This window comes from Beta vulgaris, chromosome 9 (genome assembly GCF_026745355.1).
Source record: "Beta vulgaris subsp. vulgaris cultivar EL10 chromosome 9, EL10.2, whole genome shotgun sequence".
Taxonomy (NCBI): Eukaryota; Viridiplantae; Streptophyta; class Magnoliopsida; order Caryophyllales; family Amaranthaceae; genus Beta; species Beta vulgaris.
The window spans coordinates 40,655,671-40,678,754 of NC_079210.1; the positions used below are offsets into that span (position 1 = coordinate 40,655,671).

The window sequence follows — 23,084 nt, forward strand, 5'->3', positions numbered from 1 at the left end:
TGGTTGTGTAATATCTAGAGTTGGAAATGACTTTTATAATATCCCGCCATTTACACCTCCAACATCTCCCCAAAACACAAAGTCACTTTCACTCAAAACAAACGGCTAAATTGCCACCATATGAACCAGAAAACACTCAACAAAGCACTTCTCAAGAATTCCCAGAACCCTGCATTAGCATGGCAGATCTTCAAACGCATCATCTCCAACCCTGCTTCTTCTTCTTCTTCATCTTCAATCTCTCTCCACAATTCCTTACCAATAATTGCCCAGATCCTTATTCGCGCCAAAATGTACCCCCAACTCGATAACCTTCATAACCAACTTCTTCTCCTGCACAAAAAATCAGCTACTACTCCACTCTTTTCCCTTGTTCGCATTTTGGCAAAATATGACCTCATTGACATGGCAATTTTGCACTTTCAGTCTACTCGGAAACAATTTCCTCAGAATCCGCCACCAATTTATATTTACAATGTGCTTCTCGAGTCGTCCGTTCGACAAAATAAGCTTGATTTGGTTCCATTGTTGTATAAAGACATGTTCTTTTCTGGGGTGTCTCCAGAAATTTATACCTTTAATCTTTTGATTAGGGGGTTGTGTGATTCGGGTCATTTGGAGGATGCACGGAAGGTGCTCGATAAAATGCCTGAAAGAGGTTGTAAGCCGAATGAGTTTAGTTTTGGGATTTTGATTCGTGGGTATTGTAGGACAGGGTTTGCAACCGAAGGGTTGGTAATTTTGGATGAAATGAGGCAAACTGGTTTGGTTCCTAACAAGGTTGTGTATAATACATTGATTTCGAGCTTTTGTAAGGAGGGTAACAATGTTGAGGCTGAGAAATTAGTGGAAATGATGAGAAAGGATGGTCTGGTCCCAGATGTTGTCACTTTTAATTCTAGGATTGGAGCTCTGTGTAAGGCAGGAAAGATGCTAGAAGCCTCTAGAATATTTAGGGATATGCAGATAGATGATGCACTTGGTTTACCTAGACCTGATATTGTCACGTATAACCAAATGCTCGAGGGGTTTTGCAGGACGGGGATGCTTGAGGAAGCTGAAGTTTTGGTTGATACAATGAAAAAAGGTGATCATTTAATGACGTTGGATAGTTATAATATATGGTTAAAGGGCTTGGTCTGGAAGGGCAAGCTTTTAGAGGCACAATTAGTTCTCAAAGAGATGATAGAAAAAGGAAAACAGCCTAATATTTACTCATATAATATTGTGATGGATGGGTTATGCAAAAATAATATGCTATCTGATGCAAAAATCACTGTCAAGTTGATGAAAGATGGTGGTATACACCCTGACATAGTAACTTATACCTCTTTGCTTCATGGATACTGCAGGAGAGAAATTGTATCTGAAGCAAATAATACTCTGAATGAGATGATGGGAGCAGGATGTTTCCCAAACTTATACTCCTGCAATATTTTGCTCCATAGTTTGTGGAGTCAGGGAAAAATAGCAGAAGCAGAGAGCTTGCTGCAAAAGATGAATGAGAAAGGCTATGAGTTGGATACTATCACATGTAACATAGTGGTTCATGGTCTCTGCAGAAGTGGAAAACTTGATAAAGCTATTGAAACTGTTGATGGAATGTGGAAACATGGAAAGGCCGCTCTTGGTGATCTAGAAAACATGAATGTTGGCTTAGTAGAAGATGGTAGTGGTGGAAAAAAATGCTGCCCTGACATGGTTACATATTCAATTATAATTAGAGAGCTATGTGAAGCTGGAAGGCTTGAAGATGCTAAAAATAAGTTGATTGAGATGATAGGTAAAAATCTATATCCTGATTCAATTATATACAATACTTTTATACGTAGTTATTGTAAAATTGGGAAGATTTCATCTGCATTTCGAGTTCTCAAGGAAATGGAGAAAAGGGGGCTTGACAAGACTCTGCAAACTTACAATTCACTAATTACGGGCTTGGGGTTCAAAAATCAAATCTTCGAAATGTATGGACTTCTCAATGAAATGAGAGAACAAGGCATTGCTCCTAGCATATGTACCTACAATAGTATAATTAGTTGTCTTTGTGACACTGGCCAAACCAACGATGCCTTGTCTCTTTTAAATGAGATGTTACAGAAAGGTGTAGCGCCTAACATTCACTCTTTCAGAGTGCTAATGAAGGCCTTTTGCAGAGAAGGTGAATTTAGAGCTGCACAAGAGGTTTTTGAAATTGCCCTCAGTGCGTGTGGACGTAAGGAAGCACTGTATAGTGCTATGTTCAATGAGTTACTTCTTGGAGGAGAAATTATTGAAGCTTGTGAATTATTTGTAATTGCATTAGATCTGTGCCTTTATATAGGAAACTTCAATTACAATGAACTGATTGGCCGACTCTGCAACCATGAAAAGTTGGATGATGCTTCTGATATTCTCTACAAATTGATTAGTAAAGAATATGACTTTGATCCTGCATCATTCATGCCAGTGATTGATGCCTTACGTAAACTAGGGAAGAAACATGAAGCAGATGAACTTGCCGAGAGGATGTTGCTCATGTCTGGCGCAGGAGGGTTTACGAATAAAGTTTGTTTGAATAATCATGCAAAGCTCAAGAAGAAAGGTGAAGGCAAATGGAGGAATATAGTGCACAGGTATGAATATTATTTCTCTCTTAATGAGTATCTTGCATTCTAGTGCACTGATTTTAATCATGGATTGCTATCCAGTCAGTCACCATTACTCGTAGTAACCCGCATTGGCAATATTATTTCTCTCGAGGTATACTTCCTCTTTCCCGAATTAAATACAACACTTTGGCTTTTAAAATTGGCGATGCACAACTTTGACCATTACTATCTATATTTACCTAATACTAAATGTTGGGAATTTTTTTATATATTTTTATATACTCCCTCAGTTTCTTTTTAATTACTGCATATTTGGGCACGGATTTCAGGACGTGTTTTAACTCTTAACTAGTTATTAGGCCCGGGCTATGCTCCGGGTAAGAAAAACTTTCATTTATTGATATAATACTTTATGATAATAACACTAAATACAACTTAGTCTAGTGGTTAGAACTTTAGTGTATGTATTTGAGGTCTCAGGATCAAACCCTATACTATGCAATTTCTTAATTTTTTTTATTGTACATGGATTACATGAACTAAAACTCCTTAGAGAGAGCGCCACGTGGCACAGTTTCTTGTTTCCGCACGCCTTTTAATATATTTGTATAGATATCTCTTATTCCTTTTAAGTAGAAAATATAAAAATCTGATATTATCAATCTACACATTGGGACAAATCTAACAAGGCCATACATGACTATATTAATCAGATTTTATGAATCTACATATTTGGGCACGGATTTCAGGACGTGTTTTTGCAATAGTCTGTAAAGGGGGTGAACTTTAATTTTTTTACTCTTTTTAACTCAATACTACAGTAGAATTGATAAATGTAACTATATTATGAATACCATGTTATGATTTGTTGCTTGATTGAGTTTACTCTACTCTTTATGTGAAACAGGGAGGATGGCAGTGAAATCGCGCTAAAATCTCTTAAACGGGTACAAAAAGGATGGGGTCAAGGCAGCATCTTAAATTTGCCAACTTTAAAAACAGAAGCAAGTGATTATTGGGATGATATAGGATGATTATGGTTTATTTGATGCACAGTAACATGTAAACGGGAGCTGATTGTGTTGACACAGGTAGCCAAGGCTGCATCGAATTGCCAGTTTGGTATTAAGAAGGGAGTCTCTGAAAGATTGGCATAAAAAAGTCCCCGACAACATGGTGATTACGAAAACTAATCCTGAATGGCCAGATCACAATGCTTTTGTCTCAGAATGAGATGACGAGAGCTGGATATTTCCCAAACTTACATGCCTGCAATATTTGCTCCATAATTTGTGTTGTGAAGGAAAACTATCATGATCAGAGAGCGTGGTGTAAAAGAACGAGGAGAAAGGTTATAACTTGGTACTATATCATGTTATAACTCATAGGTCAAAGCCCCTAACAGATGCTAATAAAATATGTACGCGACTTCTACTTATACATAGTTCTCTACTTCTCTATTTCTGATCTTGAGTTCTTTGCTAAATGTTTTTCTTCTGTGTTCTCCAGGTTTTTCTTCCTTATCTCTGTCCCCTTCGTTGGCCATTCTGTTGAAGTTTCAGACTTTAAGGTATGTAACTGGCTAACTGCTAAGAAGACTTCCCAGTTCGTCGAAGAGATGCAGGAACATGAAAATTTTCACTTGCCCTAGTAGTTGGGCAAGTAGACTCTTTTTGAGTTTTCTATGAAAGTTAAAATGGAAGTTTTATTATGTTCCTGTATTTACGACTTTAAAGGTGATGCTAAGAAGACTTCCCAGTTCGTCGAAGATATGCAGGAACATGATATTTTTCACTTTCCCTAGTAGTTGAGCAAGTCTTATTTTTTTTGTACCCCCTTACAGAAACCCAATGATAAGCAAAATTTTCCTCTGGGTTGTACACTCGCCCAAATACCCAACAAGCACCCCCTGCACCACACACATACATTGAAATTATGCTTCCACGAAGATTTAAACCTTGGTCTCCCATGTAAGAGATAAGAAGCGATACCATTGGACCTAAGGGTCCTTGGTAAAATGCAAGTCTTATTATGTTTGTGTATTTATGACTTTAAAGGTGATACTTCATCATTTACGAGTCCATTGATTCAAAGCAAAACCTTATGATTTTGTACCTTTGACAAATTATCCAAAGTTTAGATTGCTCTTTTCACCATTATTGTCATTTTGATGATTCATACATTAATACATAAACAAGCATGAATTATTTACTACATTCATTTTCTTTTACAGCTTGTTTGCGTAGATGGAATTGGTGGGAAAATAAAATATTTGGTAGGATATGAAACACAAGACTTAATAACACAAATAATCAAACCCCACTAAAGTTTTTGTTAACTCACCCGATTCTCTTTCCTCCCTTCTCAGTGTTTTTTTGTATTTCTCTTATCTGAACTTTTGGTACTCTCAATTTCTCCTGCTTACGTTCTCTCTCGCAACAATCTCATAACTATTTCACATCATCTCAATCTCTCTTTTAATGTTGTTTAAACATGGCTGAACTCAGATAACTCCCCTCCCTCTCCCTTACCTTAGCTTGTCTTTTCTTATCCAAATAAGAGAAAAAAAGCTATATATTTTCAAGATCCCGACGATCTTGTTACATTCATCGTAATATATATTTTGAAGATATCAATATTTTATTTATTAATAACTAAATTTATCAAGTCAAAGTTGCATTGACGTCGACAAATGTAAAAGTCAAACTATATAAGCAAATCTGTTTGGAAACATAGTTCTTTTATTGCGAAATTAGTATTGCTATTAATGTAATCTGTCATTACCAGCCACAACCTTTTTTCAGAAGAATAGAGAGTGGAAGTGTCTTAACCCAGAAAAATAATGTACTCCTATTTCCAACAATAGTCTCATGTGGACCTTTTTTTGCTAAGATAATACTTCCTTTGTTTTTTTTTTTTTTTTTTTTTTTTGATAGGAACTTCCTTTGTTTTTCTAGTTCTACTATTTTTGCATTGTATGTTAATACATAACTTTAAGTATTAATATCTTTAATTACATATAGCTGAAAATTAGTCGATCTATTGTAAATATATATATAGGCATATTAATGAAATTTTGATGTTATTCACCTATAAACCGTACAAGATGATCAATGTGGAACGTGCGTACGAATAGTTTTAAAAGTTGTGTTAAAACTTAATGATGATACGTCAATTTTATCATAAAAAATACTCTTCTTATAGTAGTATATATTGTTAATCTTTAAGAATAATACCAAAAAAAATTCATAATTCACCTCAAGTTCACGATGAAGATGCATTTTTCAATGGACATAGTTCTACTTTGATCCTTAACTATGCTCAGGTAAACAGTTCTGAGTTGGTGGCACAACCAATAATAACAGCAGATTTGAGTATCCGAACACGGAACAACCTGATTTTCTTTCCTGAGAATTCTCTTTTAGCTATTATGGCGTGGTTGTCTTCATGCATGCATGCATGCACGAACACCACATGATGTATAATGTGAACAACGTTCTTATATTTCCAACTTCACATAATGCACTCCCATATAATTATATAAATTGTCTAAATTTAAGCAACTTGTATTTTATTAAACCACAGTCCACACATGCATGGTAACACAGACGCAGGGAAAATACTAAAAAGATTTTCATGATAGAAAGTTCAAAATTACATATCGAACAATTTTTCTTTTACAAAATCTTCACTTATATAGGGTCTAAATTCTGAAGACAACAAACAAAAATTTTAAATATAAGGGTGGCATGAAAATAATCATAAATTTTACATAGCTTTTGGCTGTATAAAACAAACACTTCCTAACTTCTTTGCCGAGTTGATAGATGTACTACCCATCAAAAAAATCACAATGCTTATTGCTTGCTCCCAAATCTCTTGTTTCTTCTTCGTCTTCTTCCGTTATCAAGATCACATAATCAACAAGCTCTATCAGTAAACTTGCAAAAAATATTCCTGTAATAATATAATAGCTTAAAATTAGAGATTATATATGCTTCATGTATATTTTTATTTTAAACCATTGATCAGAGAACCATATATAATTACCTCATGTCATGCTATTAGAATTCATCAAAAGCTTTAAAAATGACATGATATATCATGACTCATGAGCAAGATCTTTTGCCTCCTTTCATACTTCAATAATAAAACCAAATACTTGTCGTGATCAACCTGCAGATGTGATGCATTTTAGTTGTTTATCAAGACATGATCAACTTAACAAGAAGAATAAATACTTTCACGAAAATCAAACTTGCATTTGTCAGTCAAATTAAAGGTGTTATTTTTCTGTTTTCAGTTTTGAACAAATACTATTTAACAATTTAAAATACAAGGTTTTGATCAGATGGTGAATGGTAAACAAAAAGGTTTCCATCATTGGAAAAATCTAGAACTTCTATCTTTGTAACTAGTATGTGTAAAGAATAAGAACAGAGATTACATACATGGCGGACAATCAAAGTTCCACAAATTCTGAAGTTATGATAAACCGCTGCTACCAAAAGAACCGGCCAAGCTTGAAAGAGGCGAAAGAGAGAGCTTGATTGTGTGGCTCCCAGAAGATTTATGTATATCTATACATTCCTCTAGATCAGCATTGCATGTTAAAAGAACCCATTCTTTATCATCATCCAAATACTTAATACCCATCCTATTGAAATCTTCTTCCAAATTAAATCTTTTGACTATCTCTTGTTGCAATTCTTGGAATCCCATGGTTGGTAAGATGGTGAAACGAATTTTCTCCTCTCCGAAAGTAGCTTTAGCTTTGAACACACCTGCCTCTCTTGATAGCCAACTTTTGGTTATAGCCAAACGCGGTAGAGCTTCAAAAGAAGGATGCTCAGCAAGAGTTCTGTTGCTCTGAGATCTTTCTAGAATCTGATCAGTAGATTCTCTTTTACTTAGCCCCTGTAATTCTGCTTCACTGCGGGCTCTCTTGAGGGACCCATCAGGATCTTGTGCTGTTGATGTGTCTTTACTCCCTGAGGCAATTGTTGTAATAGGAGATGAGATTTTGGCCCCACTTGAGAAGCAATAACTAGAAGTGGAGGTTTGGCTAGAAGAAGTTGAGGCCGGAGAGTTGGAAGTTGTGGCTCCTGAAGGGAATATGGTTCCTTCAGGTTGAGTAGTTAGCTGTTGTTGTTTCGGCTGATTGTTTAAGTTTATTGAGGAAACTTGATTGGGTTTCGTCGGTGTGTTTGGACTGTTAAGTTCAGGGAAATTTGTATAGAAAGAAGACAGTTGTATGGAGCCTTCAGCACCTTGCACTGAGTCAATCACCAGTTGAAGTTTCCTCAGAGAATGATCCACCTTCTTGATCTTTCTAGAAGGCCATCTAGCAATTCCATGCTGCCTACATATCCTTTTCAGAGTTGTGGGGCAAACTGCAAAATAGGGAGGATAAGAAAGACTTAGTGAGAATTAATTAAAAGGTAAAACAGCATAAGATTAGAACATCACTGATACCTTCCTTAGACTAAGATCAGGAAATCGAGACTAGCTAAATTTCTCGAAAAGTAAGGGAATCTACTTTGATTCACGGTGAAAAAAGGTACCACTATTTGTGGCGTACAAGACTTGAGAATCACGGATACCATATACATCATGTTCGTAATCATCATAAATAGTGGTAATGCTAATGGATTTATATGTACTGGGTAAAGAAAGTCTCATGCCAATGTCCATGGTAATGAAATTTCATCCCCAAGATATGCTTTTTTCAAGTATTCTTATACATATGAATTCATTAACATTTGTCATCATTTAGCACTGTCAACTATATGGGTCGTTGGTCGATGAAGTATATAAGAGCAAGAACATCAGTTGATGACAACATGATCTCAACTGTGAAGGTTATATATCAGGACATGTTAGGCTGATAGCCGAGACAGATTACATAATATTTCTTTCATGAAGTTCTGCTCTAGCCTCTAGCTCTCCGTAAAACAATCCAACCTACATTACATATTCACAATTGACATAATGTAGAAGTGTTTCATGAACAGATAAGACAACCAAAATATATTTCTAGAAGATTCACATTGTATTAAGATCATTACCTCCAATGCTTTTGGCAGCTTCTTTAAGGCTACCAGCAAAGTATTGTCTAAGTATATCCAAACTGATTGTTTTCTGAGTCTTGGTCCTCCTCTTTTCAACAGCTTTTCTAGCACCCAGAGGAAGCCGGCCTCCAGATGATGAAGCACTTATACCTTTTGATCCAGAATCTGGGTTGATGTTTTCGCTATCAGAAACTGCCTGTCCGAGTTGTAAACTAGGCTCGCTATCACTCCAATTCATCACCTTAAATCCTTTGCTAGGCTCTTCTTCTCCAAATTCCAAAGAAACCACTACCTCCTTACCCTTTCTCTGAGGGTCGATCATGTGTGATAGCCAGGAAGTTTCTTTTACTTCATTATCTGAACTCAGCTTTCCAGGGTTCAAGACTTTCTGCTCAAAATCTTTATCTGTAATAAACTGCAGAAACCGGCAGTGTTGCTGTATCACCATTGATACTGACTGCCATATCCTAGCATGGAAAGCTAGCCCTTTTTCCTGCAAATTGGATGGTAAATATAATTCTAATACATAATCATTCAGCTCATGATAGATGTCACGAAGCCTTATTGCTACCGCACCATGTAGCCCAAACATCTTTGCGTGGTGTGAGAGGGGATATTCGACCTTACTGAACTCCGTGACATCTGTAGCATAGCATGGCTGGTTTGTCTCAAATGCTTTCCCAACTATACCCCCTTGACTTTTCAGTAAGTGGTGATCGGAGCAGGCCTTATGGAAATCCATAACTCGTTGATCACGAACATAACAAGCAGAATCAATGATTGAAACGCAATGGGTGTTGTTGTCTGAATGCCAACACCCGCCTTTTCCTTGTTGTGAACATGGAGCCCATGTTTGAGCTAGAGGTAAATCGAGTGTGTCACATACAGTTCTCACCACAGTTAAGATTTCAGGTTGTACAGCTTCATAAGATCCTTTCACTACCTGAAAAAGAAAATAGAACAAAGCATATATTGATATCAGAATGCAGAAAAATAATTTCCTAATTTTTCTTTGTAAGTAGATGCTATTGATGTTTAAAGTAGCAGAAGATCAAATTACCTGTTCCTGAGGAGTGTCAAGGATATCGGAACTCCTGAGATGAACAGTCTGCAAGAAAATGAAGCATAAGTAAGTGATGCTACAAGCTAGAAATTTTTCTTGTTATAGCTATAATAGTTAGGACTTTGTATGGCACTGGTTTTTGCAGCTCCAACCCCATTTTATCAAAAAGACATGATAACCTCATCTCAGAGATGGAAAACCATATAACTCCAAAGTTTTCCTTTCAAATTACCCCTATATAGTCTTGAATACCCCGAAACGGCCCCCACCCCACCAGAGAAAAAAAGAAAAAATCTGGGCTCATCAACATATGCTAAATGATAAGACTCATAATCAAGAAATTGGAGTCAAGGAGACAATGTAGAGGTGATGTCTATGACCCTAGGACCGGATCTCGTCTACATCAGTACCCTGATGGTTCCAAATACACCAGAAAAGAATAGAGACAGTACAAAGACAAAGTACAGAATTGGAATAATGATCCTTAACAGAATTGAAAGTAGTAAGGCAAAAGAATACAAACCTCAAGTGCTTTACAAACGCTTTCAACTTCAGGACGATAATCGAATTTATCAGTAGTCATGATAATCTCAACAACGCCTAAAGAAAGAGCACTGCCTTTTTCAAAAACAGGAAGAGCAATAGAGCCACGAACATCATACTTATGAGCAAAAACACTACGTGGATACTCCTCCTGCCTGAAAAATCGGACATCAGGTGTCCATTCAGGTGCTTTGCCAAGGAAGACTCGCCCAGGCAATCCAAGTGCCTGTTTAGTATCTTCATCTGCCAAGAATTCATATTTCTCGGAGACATCTCTATAATGGAGCAACCGCGTGCTAGAAGGTTGATAAAAGTGCGGTTGCTCCACTGTTGTAAGGAAACTCTTTAGTCCTTTCTTTATAGGAACCCATATTTGAATAAGCACATCTCTTTCTCTATTCAATTCTCTCAAATGGTAGATTGCTGTCATCAACCTGTCTTTAACTGAAGTTGACAGCCCTGAATTCGCCTTTGGTGCTATCCATAGCATTTTGTTCAGTTCATTGCTATCCCAACTGAAGCTTCTTTTTGCTAGCATGTTGTTTTCCTGATTTTCTGAATCTATTCCATGTTCTGTCTTTGGACTCCATTTACTAGGCTGAGGGGTGGAAGTCAAACTGCTCGAGTTTGGGTCCGAACCAAGGAAGGGAAAAGATGGGTAGCTTAAACCGCGAGAGGTGGGTGGACTCGAACCCTGACCCTGACCCTCACCCTCACCCTGACCCTGACCCTGACCAGGACCCTGACTCAACTGCAGAAGGTTTGATCCATCAGCTGTTTGTAACCAACACCCTTCATTTAACAGTTGATCCATTAAATCATAGTCAAGGTTTCCAAACACAGGAGGATTGTTGGAAGGAGTGAAAGAACCATCATCCATATTCAAGGACTTTTTAATGGTGGAAATAAACTAGGTTTATATGGAGTCTAATATACAATGATATTCAGCTGGTATGAAAAAAAGTTATTTTTACAGCATCTAAAATGGGGAGAGCTATATTTATTTTATAAAAATTAAGACCCAAAACTCCAAAGAAGCCTAAATATGTAGAACAAATGGAAAAACTCCCAGGAAGGATCTCTATCTTCTGTCTGGAAAAATTCAATCTGTAGAAACATCTTCAGCTCAAAGGTCCTCTCTCAACTGCAATTCTGAACTGCAATTCATGAAAGCATTTCAGAAGAAGAAACCCATCAAAATATCTATAACTAAATATCTGAATTTTAATCTTCTTCTTTTTTTTGTCTTGGGAGAGAATAAATCTGCTATGAACTACTGAATAAAAAGTAGAACCAAAGTAAGAGAAAAGATGGAAACTTTTGTATGAAAAGCTGAAAATAATATATACTTTTAGATGAATGAGAATTTGTTTGACTTTGCATTTCAAAAAATCTATTACAAGGGTATAATCAACATCAAATAAGGTCACAATAGAATTATAAAGGAGCAATCTTTCATAAAACTAACCCCCAGATTCATGAAACTAACTGCTGTGATGTCAGATTTTTACATATTCAGCAACAAATAAAAACTCTTTTAAATGTAGTATTTTCTTAAAAGCAATTAATCACACAAATTAAAATAACAAAACCAGCAACAAAACTAAACCCATTTCTGAAAACAAAAAACCCATCTCATATCTGATTTCAGCAACTCAAACTAATCATAAAAGACTAGAGATCAAACAGTGGCAAAGCACAGCAAAGAGGAGAGAGAAAGCAAAGGCACTGACTTTGTGGAGAATCCTAGGAGATTTCGAAGTGTGCATCTCCAAAAATGAGAGCAGAGGCAAGAAAGATGGTTGTTTTAAAAGTAAAATGAGTCAGATGATCATGATGATGATGATGATGATGATGATAATATAGCTGCAAGCTTAAAGAAGCTAATAGTGCTACCTTCCCTCTTGTCCATAGCATACATCAGCAGAGCTTTAAATGTATGATTTTTATGTTTCCATTCTATATATTCTAATACTTTGCTATTGCTCTAACATGTCCACTTTTTATCCTGGGTCTCCTACTTCTTGGGTCTATTATGGTTTATGGAGAATCTACTCATATGTGGGACCCATGCTTACCTCATGTTCTTTGCTTATTTTAGTCCATTTTTCTTTTGGTTTTTTCTGGTAACATTTTTTTATCTCTTAATATTAAAAGATCCTTGGACTACCCTAGCTTAGTACATGTAATGTGCTGTAAAGCTAATCTAAACTTTTGAGGATGTCAGTTAGTTTAAGAGGTGTTCTATCCAATTGAAATTGAGTGAAGAAATAGGAGGTGTTCTATCCAATTGAAATTAAGTGAAGGTTTCTTCTTTGATCACATTTTCAATTTAGTTCAATTCAGTTTAATTTAGCTCATTTTAGTTCAGTTCAGTTAATTTTAGTTCCAACTCAAATACTTTCTTCGTGTCTTTCATAGATGCAACATATTTACTTCATATAATATTTGGATATTAATATTGACCATATATAATTATAAATTTGTAGAATCATTGTTGGTTAGTCTATATTTTCAAGATACTTTTTTTTTATATAAAATTTAATAACATATATTAGTTATAAATATTTATGGTCAAATTAAAGTTATGCATCGACAAATGTGCTCAGTCAATATGATGCATCCATTAAGAAATAATAATAATAACAATATTAATAATATAATTAATATTAATGATTACAGTAATAATAATAATGATAATAATAATAGTAATAATAATGATAATGATAATGATAATGCGAATGATATGATAATAATAGTAATAACAATAATAATAATAATAATAATAGTTATTATTATTATTATTATTATTATTATTATTATTATTATTATTATTATTATTATTATTATTATTTCTTCGTCGCTTAATACATATTCCATTTCTCTTGTTCATATTCGTCAATGCACGTTTTATCTCATAAACTAGTGAGTGTCCCGAGCGATGTCCGTAGTTGTTACTTTTCATAATATTTTGTCAAGTGAGGAAAAATTGATGTACTTGCATGATTTTTAAAAAATAAACCTTGAAAAGTTTGGGGATGAAAGCAATAGCTTAATTCTTTCTACAAGAAATTGGAGTTAGAGTTTATGTCTATAATAGTATCTTGTTATTATCATAAAAAGATTAGTCACTAGCTACTTGTACAACTTTTAATGAGATATAATTATAAGACCTTATGATATTTTATTTTGAAATACTAAACAATGGTATTATGGTGGATAAATGGTTAAGCTTTCACTTTTCATTTCAAAGGTCACGTGTTTGATACCTTGTATACAACATTATCTTTTAAATTGATGGTTTTACTTGAAAATAAAGTTTTTGCATTAGAGCCTTAGAGAAGAGTGTCACGTGGCACACAAACTTTTCTTATGAACACCTTTTGATATATTAGTATAAATATCGTCTTTAATTACATATTAGTAAAAATTATAAAAGTTGTTTTTCGTAATGTACATAATGAGACAAATCAAACGAGTCCCCAATTTTGTTATTTATGAATAGTGCCAAAATTAGGAATGAGAAGTCTATTAAGGGACGGAGGAAAATAATAATAATAATTTATTATTATTATGTTATTACGATTATTATTTTTATCATTATCATTATTATTATTATTATTATAATTATTATGTTTGAGTTCAACCCAAATACAAGAATTTAATCTATTAAAATATATTTTGATTTAGAGTTTTTTTGTCTTACTTTATTATAAGGGCACGTTTATAAGGGCACGTTTGATTCAACTTATTTTGCTTTATCTTATCTTATTTTATTTTATCTTATAAGATCTTATTTTCTGAAATAAGTTAAAATAAGTTGAATAGAATAGAGCTAACTCATTTTATTTTATCCTTTTTTAAAAAAAAAAAAAAAAAACTTTCTGAACTTTTGAACTTTACAAAACTCTCTAGAATTTTTTCTTATTTTTTGTTAATTATTCTTATTTTTTCTTAACATACTCAACTTTTTATACTTATTATTAGTATATCATTAAAGATACTAATAGTCTAATATGTGAGTTGAAAATAAAGTAAAATCAATCATAACAAAAAAAGAATGAAGAGAGTATAAGTTGATAGCTCATTTTTATTTTTCATTCTAAGGAATTTTCATGGTAATTGAGCCTCTCCAGCTCTCCTAACCAATGAGATGGATAAGCGAACCATTAGCATGATATTACACTCATCAGCTTCGAATGAGACTCAACAGTTGAAATACTTTTAAAAAGGAACAAAAATTAAACAAAAGAAAATGATCTGGTTGACATAATTCTTAACGCACTTGATTTGCCTTAGAACTTACTACTTAGAAGTGAAGACCATATGAATTTCACCCACTAAAAGCGCCACTTGCAAATATACTATGCTCTCCAATAAAAGGAAAGAGAGAGGCCAGTATTTTGGTCCAAAAAGAGAAAAAACCTTTATTCCCAACGAACCCAAAAGGAAAATGAGGGATACTGGATACAGGGTCAGGAACGAGGAATGACAATCTCGTTAGTAACACAGATGTATTGTATTAGGATACATCAAAGTTTTGGAAGAAATTTTGGAGTAAAAAATTCTGGCTAAAATGGAAAATTTTCTATTGGAAGCTAGCTAATGGTACGCTTGTGACCGGAGTAAACCTTAGAAATAGGAAATTTCTAAGTGAAATTCCCTGCCCACTTTGTGGCTCCGCAGTGGAATCGGATACTCACCTATTCAAAAATTGTGAAATCTCAATGAGAATTTGGAAGAGCTCATCACTAGGGATAAATTCAAAAATACTTGAAGCCAGCTCAATTGCAACGTGGTCAAGAAACTGGTTATGGTACTTAATGCAGGATAAGGATAGACCAAATGTTAAAGTCCTAGATTTCATAGGGATTCTGTGGAGCATCTGGTTGTTAAGAAACAAAACTATCTTCACAAAAAACTATTGTATGAGCCCTTTAAATGTTGTTAAAATATTCAATCACTGGAGGAAGAGAGGGGGAAAGTACACTAATGCAGCTACAATGCCTGACCACCATAAGGATAATATTTCTGGAAGTTTGCAACCAGAAGTCTCATGGAAACAAAATTGGGTTGGAAAACTGAGAAATTTCACTCTCTTAATAGATGGAGTAGGAAGATTAATAAGAGCAATAACCAAGACCCGGGAACTGCTGCTTATGGGTGGGTATTATATGAAGGCCAAGATTAAATAGCTAAAGGAAGCAACCTGATTGATGCGGATTCGCCAATTCAAGCAGAGACCTATGATGTCCTATTCGGATTCAAAGAATGTCGAGATCAAAGAATCAAAGCAGTAAAGGTTTGGACTGCCTCGCAACAAGTAAAGGAAGGTTTAAAGGATTTGAAGGGTGTTGTTTCTTCGATCCAAAATATTTTAAGAGAAATACTACTTATCATAATCAATTTAAATTGTATTTGTATTACCAATGTACAAAAAACAAAAAATTCGAAAGGCCCATGTTCTAGCTACGGAAGCTAGGAAATTGTAGTTTTGCCGTCTGGCGACTTTTATGATATTTATGCAATTGCCAAAAAAAAAAAAAAGAACACAAGTGTATTGAATGGTTGCGTGTTTTATACCTCTCCATTTTTTTTATTCCTTCATTTTCTTTAACTGATTGTTTCTTTTTAATTGCTATATTTTTTTTATTTAGGATACTTGATCCACCATAAAGTAATACTTCCTCTGTTTCTAAATAAGTTCAACATTTGCATAGTGTTTACTATTCACAGTTTGAACTTTAATTAGCTTTGGTGATTTACATTTTAGGAAAAACATAGTCATGTGGGATCTTGTTAGATTCGTCTGAATGTGAATTTTTTTGATATCAACTTTTTATAATTTTTACTTATTGATAATTGAAGATATTAATGGTTAAAATAATGCATTGGCAAACGTGAAAACAAGAAATGTTGCACTTATTTAGAAACAGAGGAAGTATTATAATATTTGTTTTTCTCTTTTTCCACCCAAAAGTATTACTTTTGCACTTTTCTCCATTATTTTACATTGAATGGGCCAAAAAGTACCATTCAAAAAGCCTGAAAGTGACATTGCCTAAATTATTCTGCATATAACAATGTAGCAATAAAAAAACAGAGGGAGTATTAAGAGTATGTATGTATGTATATATACATATATATTTATATATATACATATATATAAATATATATATGAGCAGCAGGTGATAGCCTAGTGGTATTGGCATCACCTTCATAATTGGTGGCTATGGTATAACGCAGTGGGCTGGTGGTTATGGTGTGCCGTAGTGGGTTGGTGGTAAGGCGTAGGGTCATAGACTAGTGGCTAGTGGTCAAGGAGGTGGTTTAGCTGATGAGAGAAAAAGGTAGCAAACGAGTGTCGTGAGAGTACAACGTAGGGTTGTGGTTGACGAGAGAGAGAGAAAGAGAGGTGGTGGATGGCGATGCATACGGTGGTTACGGCTAACGAGAGAGGAGAGAGAACGTGAAAAAAGGGGAGTGAAAGTGACGAAAGAGAGAGAGAAAGGAGGAGAGGTGGCGGGCACATGGTGTGGTGGCTGGTGGGGTGTGGGGCTGGTTGCGCGGTGAGCTAGATGGAGGAGAGAGATAGTCAGGTAAAACGGGAGTAAAAGTGAGTGGAATTTAGGGTTTACTTCAATATATAGTTTGTTTAATTTTAAATATTAAAACTTGTCTTGATTTTTAAAAAACGAATCTACAGATCCGGATCAAGATCCGCCTCCTGGTATTAAACTTGGATCTGTCGCATCCATATTTTTAGATCCAGATATTAAAAAATGGATTTGGATCCACGGATCAGAGTCATGTCGAAGATTCATTGCCATCCCTAGACCCAACAAAAAGAAAAACCTTGCCCCCAAGGGATTTAAACTCAATTCTTCTCGCCATGATAGGCCAACAACTCCGTTACATCCTATTTCAAACTCGGAACTTTCCTTTAGGTCCTCTACAGACTGACATTCCCAACAACATCCCTCTAATTGGTGTTCCACTCCAACTTCACTCAATGTGCCTTCGCTTCACTGTTTGCTTGACTCAAAGCGTCACTTATACAGGAGTTCGCTCAATCTTGAAATACAGATAGAATGAATATAATAACAATAACAATAACAATAACAATAACAATAACAATAACAATAACAATAACAATAACAATAACAATAACAATAACAATAACAATAACAATAACAATAACAATAACAATAACAATAACAATAACAATAACAATAACAATAATAATAATAATAGTAATAATAATAATAATAATAGTCGGAATACTGACAAGTATGGTGAAGGAAATATGGAACTTGTGGAATCGATGTAGTATTAAATCTGTTAAGGAATAGGTTTAGGGAAAATGATGATGTCTTTCTCACTGATTACTTGTGATAATATATACAAGTATTAGTTTAGGAAACTAGTCTTTACAAATATGCCTAAGAGATAATATTAACATAGTAACCAATATATGTATCTCTACATATCTCTACACTCCCCCCCCCCCCCCCCTCAAGTTGGAGCATGGGGATCCAGAATGTCCAGCTTGAAAAGAAGAGAATCAAACCGAGTCTTCCCAAGTGCCTGAGTGAAAATGTCCGCTAATTCAGCGGTGGTATGCATATAGGAAGGAGCAATAAGACCATTCGTGATAGCATCACGCACAAAATGATAGTCGAGCTCAATGTGTTTGGTGTGCTCATAGAAGAAGAGATTGTGAGCAATATGCAAAACGGACTGACTATCGCAAAAGGGAGGAATAACTTTGGGATGATGAACGCCTAAGCTCAGAAGCAAGCCTTTAAGCCACTTGAGTTCACACATAATAGCAGCCATATAGAACGATATTCGACTTCAGCAGAAGATCGAGAAACAATAGGTTGATTCTTCATCTTCCAAGAGATAGGAGAGTGGCCTAGAAAGACAAGCCAACCTGTAAGAGAGCGGCGAGTGATAGGACAAACAACGCAATTAGAATCACACCAACCCTGCAAGGACAAATCATTGTCGGCGCATAGAAGGATACCCTGACCAAGAGTACCTTTGAGATAACAAACAACACGCATAGTAACATCAAGGCGCTCCTAGCGAGGTGCCTGTATGAACTGAGAAAGAATATGCACGGAGTAGGCAAGATCAAGGCGAGTCACTGCAAGATAAATCAGACGACCAACACGTCGATACAACTTGGGTTCCTCGAGGAGAGGACCATTAGCAAGACTAAGGTGATGATTTGGCTCAATAGGAGAATCAGAGGGTTTAACACCTAGTCTGCCAGTGTCATTAACAATATCCAAGGTGTGCTTACGCTAACAAAGACATAGCCCTGTAGAGCTCCTAGCAACCTCAATGCCAAGAAAATAACGTAAAGGACCAAGATCCTTCATACGATAACAATCACTCAAATAGGCTTTGAAGGTGTGTAAAGCAATAGAGTTATTTCCTGCAATAATGAGATCATCAACATACACCAATATATTAATCTAAACAGCACCCTTAGTGTAGGTATTTTGTGAGTAATCAGAGTAAGACTGTCGAAATCTATAGTGACGAAGAGAAGTGACAAGTTTAACAAACCAGCAATGAGTAGCCTGTTTCAGGCTATACAAAGACTTGCGTAAACGACATACAAGATTAGGATTAGAAGCACCAAAACCATGGGGAAGTTTCATACAAACTTCCTCATCAAGATCACCATGCAAGAAGGCATTTTGAACATTCATCTAATGGAGGTCCTAATGCTTAGAGGCAGCAATAGCAAGAAAGGCTCTGACAGTAACCATTTTAGCCACAGGTGCAAAGGGCTCAGTATAGTCAATACCTCCCCGTTGATGATTACCAACAACCACCAAGCGAGATTTTGCGGCGATCAAGAAGACCATTAAAGTTATATTTATTGCGGTACACCCATTGACTGCCTAGCGCCTGTTTCCCTGAAGGAAGATATTCCATAATCCAAGTACCATTTTGTTCAAGAGCAACAATTTCTTTTTGCATAGACTGTCGCCAATGTCCATCTTACAAGGCCTCCTTAAGAAACTGATGTTCTTGTGTAGAAATAAGAGCTGCAAGAAAAGCATAATAATTTGCAGAAAAACTATCACAATTGTAACATCCCGTCCAAAACAAAGAAGACATAGCATTAAGATAAGGAAAAGGTTATAGATAATGGCAGCGGAAATTCAAAGGGACGGAGATGTCACTCTAAGCAGTAGGACAAAAACTAAAATAGAATAACCATCATAGGAAAAAGTCAACTCCAGTACATAAAATCAAAAGGGAAAATGAGGTCCCATACCCTCATCTCCAATAAGTCTCAAGAGTCATACGACCACCAAAGTAAACCTCAAAATCATAGAGTAAACAAAACTAAGACAACTGAAAACCATAGTTCCAATACATAAGTCAAAACTAGAATTAGCTACTTAAACCAACTAAGTATCTAATCCCAGGTCCAGATTTGAAATACTCATCCACTATGACAAGCTCCCTTTCTTTGCTCACACGGGGAACACACACACCCCCGATCCAGACTAGAACCACTCTAAACAGCGTCACCATCTGCACAAAGATACAACAATTTCCACAATCAGTGGGGAGTAACTAGCAGTTCTCCCAGCTCAAATAGAAACAGTTAAGAGCTTAAATAATTAGAAACAACATCAGAAATCATAATACCAAACACCAAACTCACCATAAGATACAAACGACAACCATGCAACAAATGCGGTCAACGATGCAACAAATGCAACAAATGCGGTCAACGAGCTCAAACATAACAGACCATACCACCTGTGAGTAGACTCATTGGACCATACCGCCCAAGGCCTACGTTGCATACTCGAGGAACCATACCGCCCTTTTCGAATAGCTATAATCTACGGATCATACCACCCGTAGTAACCAATAGACCATACCGCCCAAGGTTAAGTAACCAATTCCTAGGACCATACCGCCCTTAGGATAACAAGCACAAGTTCCTAGAACCATACCGTTCTTAGGAATTCAACTCAAGCTCCTTGAACAATACCGTTCATAGGATTTCCTAATGAAGACGTCTAAAACCATACCGTTCCATGAGTTACTCTATCCAGCAACGTGCAATCATACAAGACAAGCACACATCAATCACATGCAACCATCAATATGAACAAGTTATGAGCGTAACTCAACCAATCTTACCATCAAGGTTCCAACATGAGTTTGCATAGCCAGTACTAACAACCGGCACGTTTCAAGACTCAAAACCAAGAGTTACCCATCACATAAAGACACATACCCTTAACGTAATACTTAAACCACCCAAAAACTACTCAAACATCCTTAGCATCCTTACCCAAGACCAACCAAGCAAGGACATACCAGCTGTAAGCCAAAAAGAGAAATAAAAACACAACAGCACGACCCAGGGGACAGACCACCCGTGGCGAGGTGCGACGAGCATCGCGTGTCGCGACGAGGCTCGCGAGTCGCGAGCAGCCTTCTGCCGTGGCTTGCGAGCTTCGTTCGCTCGCCCACGAAGGCTCCTCCGTGGTTGCTCCAGCCACCCACGCCTGCTCCAGCCTCCCTTTACACCCACACCTACAGCAAACACCCTCATACCGCCCATGACTCACCAACCACAACAACAATAAACATACTCCATCAACAACAACAATGACAACAACAACAACAACCTATTCCAACACTAACACCAACAACAACGACAATAACAACAACACACAATTCCAACACCAACAACAACGATAATAACAACAACAACCTACTCTAACTCCAACAACAACTACAATAACTACAACAACTACTCCAACACCACAATAACACCCAAGAGTCCAAGACTCAAGCAAGCAAATCATCCAAAAGCACAACCACAACATTCTAAGAGAAACAATAATTGACAAGCGCTAACAACAAGTTTGTAATAGTATTTCTAATCACGAATCAACATCAACAACTATGAAATTGCAAGAACTTTAACCATACAATCTTTTAAATTCCGCCTAACATGATACTACGTTCTCTAACGCATTTCTAACAACCTAAGTTCAATATCTATACTCTACCGAACTAGAAAAACGCTAGTTACCTTTTTCTTGGGAAGATTCACAATAGAAAGATTCCAAGTACTCTAGAAGTCTTGTGAGATATCACCACCTTCGCCTCCTATGAACATAATCGCAACGAACTCAACACGCGCTTGAAACCGATGTAAAAATGGCTTGACAACAAGTAACAAAATCTGATTTTTGTGTGAGAAATGTGGATGAAGAACAAAAGCTTTTCCCCTCCTTTTTTTGTTTGAAAATGGCGTGTGAAATGAGGATGGCAAAGGGAGAGTTTTTCTGATTTTTATTTTCAGAAAAAGAAGGTGAAAGGGTGATGATTAAAAGGCATTAAGAAAGGTAGACGAAGACATGACCTTTGGTTATCGCAACGTTACAAGAGAATCAAATAAAAATCTGTCCAACCCTTCATATAACAAGGCTAATATCAGAATTTTCGGACCTCCCTAAACAAATAACAAAATGCACGAAGGCTATTACTAGTACAATGTACGTTTCAGGCACCAAGTAAAACGTTCAAAAATAATATGTACAAGTATATGTTTTCCAAACTAAAAATTATTATTACCAAAGTAATAAAGATATACACGTAATATACTATCACATTATACACTAGACACCCGCAAAAGTACTACATTGTCCGTTTTATAAGAACAATGCAGACAACCATATAATACGACTAACACAATGCCACATAAATAAGACGTACATTATAACCTCTGCACAAAGTCAATTAAAATATTGTAGGTGTAAATATATATATATATATACTTTCCGAAAATAATTTGATAGAAATATAATTTATCACATCAGATAATGATAATTAACACGCGAAAATTTCAGAGAAATTTCGGGGTGTTACAATCTCCCCTCCTTAAGAAAAAGTTCGTCCTCGAACTTAAAATAACAAGGAAATACCTGAGACAAAGAGCTCGGGATACTTGCGCCTCATCGACTCTTCCGTCTCCCAAGTGGCTTCCTCGTACTTTTGGCTTCTCCAAAGCACCTTAACCAAGGGTATCACCTTTCTTCTTAGAGCACGATTCTGACGGTCCAAGATTTGAACAGGTCGTTCCTCAAAAGTCATGTTCGGCTCAATAGAGACTGACTCTATAGGAATGACATGAGACGGGTCGCTGCGGTATCTCCGCAACTGCGACACGTGGAACGCATCGTGCACCCTCGACAAATCAGGGGGCATAGCCAATCTGTAAGCCACCTCCCCAATCCTCTCGAGAATCTCATAGGGTCCAACATACTTCGGGCTTAACTTGCCTTTTTGCCCAAATCTTGCCACTCCCTTCATCGGAGATACTTTCAACAACACCTTATCCCCAACGGTGAAAGAAATAGGCTTCCGACGCAAGTCTGCATAAGACCTCTGCCTATCTTGAGCGACCTTCATTCTCGCCTGAATCACCTTTACTTGCTCGACAGTATCTTGGATCAAGTCTGGTCCCAACACCAACGAGTCACTTATGTCGCTCCAACAAGTGGACTATCGACACTTTCGCCCATACAAGGCCTCATAAGGAGCCATCTGAATGCTAGCATGGTAACTGTTTTGTAAGAGAACTCCACCAAGTTCAATGACTTCAACCAAGACTCTTGAAATTCCAAAGCACAAGCACGGAGCATATCCTCCAGAGTCTGAATAGTCCTCTCTGTCTGCCCATCCGTAGCAGCATGGAAAGCGGTACTCAATTTCAACTTAGTACCAAAGCTTCTTGCAGAGCAATCCAGAAATGAG

The 23,084-nt window shown here is 36.3% G+C and overlaps 3 protein-coding genes across 9 annotated transcripts; 1 reads left to right on the forward strand and 2 right to left on the reverse strand.

Moving 5' to 3' along the window:
* On the forward strand, positions 1-4,744 carry LOC104903809 (pentatricopeptide repeat-containing protein At2g17140). 2 transcript variants are annotated; one of them, XM_010691926.4, is made up of 3 exons: positions 1-2,615; positions 3,499-4,011; positions 4,101-4,744. In XM_010691926.4, the coding sequence occupies exons 1-2, from the start codon at positions 121-123 to the stop codon at positions 3,623-3,625; spliced, it is 2,622 nt and encodes an 873-aa protein (XP_010690228.1). In that variant the 5' UTR covers positions 1-120; the 3' UTR covers positions 3,626-4,011; positions 4,101-4,744. The 2 variants fall into 2 exon arrangements, with proteins under 2 accessions (XP_010690228.1, XP_048492493.1); XM_048636536.2 differs by having other exon boundaries at positions 3,499-3,942.
* A 1,467-nt stretch (positions 4,745-6,211) lies between these two features.
* Positions 6,212-12,269, reverse strand: LOC104903810 (protein NLP2). 6 transcript variants are annotated; one of them, XR_002040972.3, is made up of 7 exons: positions 12,165-12,269; positions 10,249-11,425; positions 9,723-9,770; positions 8,660-9,605; positions 7,043-7,984; positions 6,642-6,767; positions 6,212-6,548 (listed from the first exon to the last, which is right to left on the reverse strand). XR_002040972.3 is itself a non-coding variant. In XM_057391665.1 (6 exons), exons 2-5 carry the CDS (start codon positions 11,146-11,148, stop codon positions 7,077-7,079), a joined length of 2,802 nt encoding a protein of 933 aa, XP_057247648.1. In that variant the 5' UTR covers positions 11,149-11,425; positions 12,002-12,252; the 3' UTR covers positions 6,212-6,485; positions 7,043-7,076. The 6 variants fall into 6 exon arrangements, 3 of the variants coding, with proteins under 3 accessions (XP_057247648.1, XP_057247647.1, XP_019107469.1); XR_002040971.3 differs by having other exon boundaries at positions 12,002-12,255; XR_008967487.1 differs by having other exon boundaries at positions 6,212-6,485; positions 12,002-12,252.
* A 7,020-nt stretch (positions 12,270-19,289) lies between these two features.
* LOC130590226 (uncharacterized) lies at positions 19,290-22,739 on the reverse strand. The gene is made up of 2 exons (XM_057392267.1): positions 22,253-22,739; positions 19,290-19,336 (listed from the first exon to the last, which is right to left on the reverse strand). The coding sequence occupies exons 1-2, from the start codon at positions 22,737-22,739 to the stop codon at positions 19,290-19,292; spliced, it is 534 nt and encodes a 177-aa protein (XP_057248250.1).
* Positions 22,740-23,084: the final 345 nt, after the last annotated feature.

Coding starts and splice junctions, on each gene's coding strand:
- LOC104903809 (XM_010691926.4), top strand. CDS start 121: ATGAACCAGAAAACACTCAACAAAGCACTTCTCAAGAATTCCCAGAAC. Junction 2,616..3,498: donor TGGAGGAATATAGTGCACAG/GTATGAATATTA, acceptor TATGTGAAACAG/GGAGGATGGCAGTGAAATCG.
- LOC130590226 (XM_057392267.1), bottom strand. CDS start 22,739: ATGAAGGTCGCTCAAGATAGGCAGAGGTCTTATGCAGACTTGCGTCGG. Junction 19,337..22,252: donor TCCCGAGCTCTTTGTCTCAG/GTATTTCCTTGT, acceptor CTTTTCTTGCAG/CTCTTATTTCTACACAAGAA.
- LOC104903810 (XM_057391665.1), bottom strand. CDS start 11,148: ATGGATGATGGTTCTTTCACTCCTTCCAACAATCCTCCTGTGTTTGGA. Junction 9,771..10,248: donor GCGTTTGTAAAGCACTTGAG/GTTTGTATTCTT, acceptor ATTTTCTTGCAG/ACTGTTCATCTCAGGAGTTC. Junction 9,606..9,722: donor TTGACACTCCTCAGGAACAG/GTAATTTGATCT, acceptor TTTCTTTTTCAG/GTAGTGAAAGGATCTTATGA.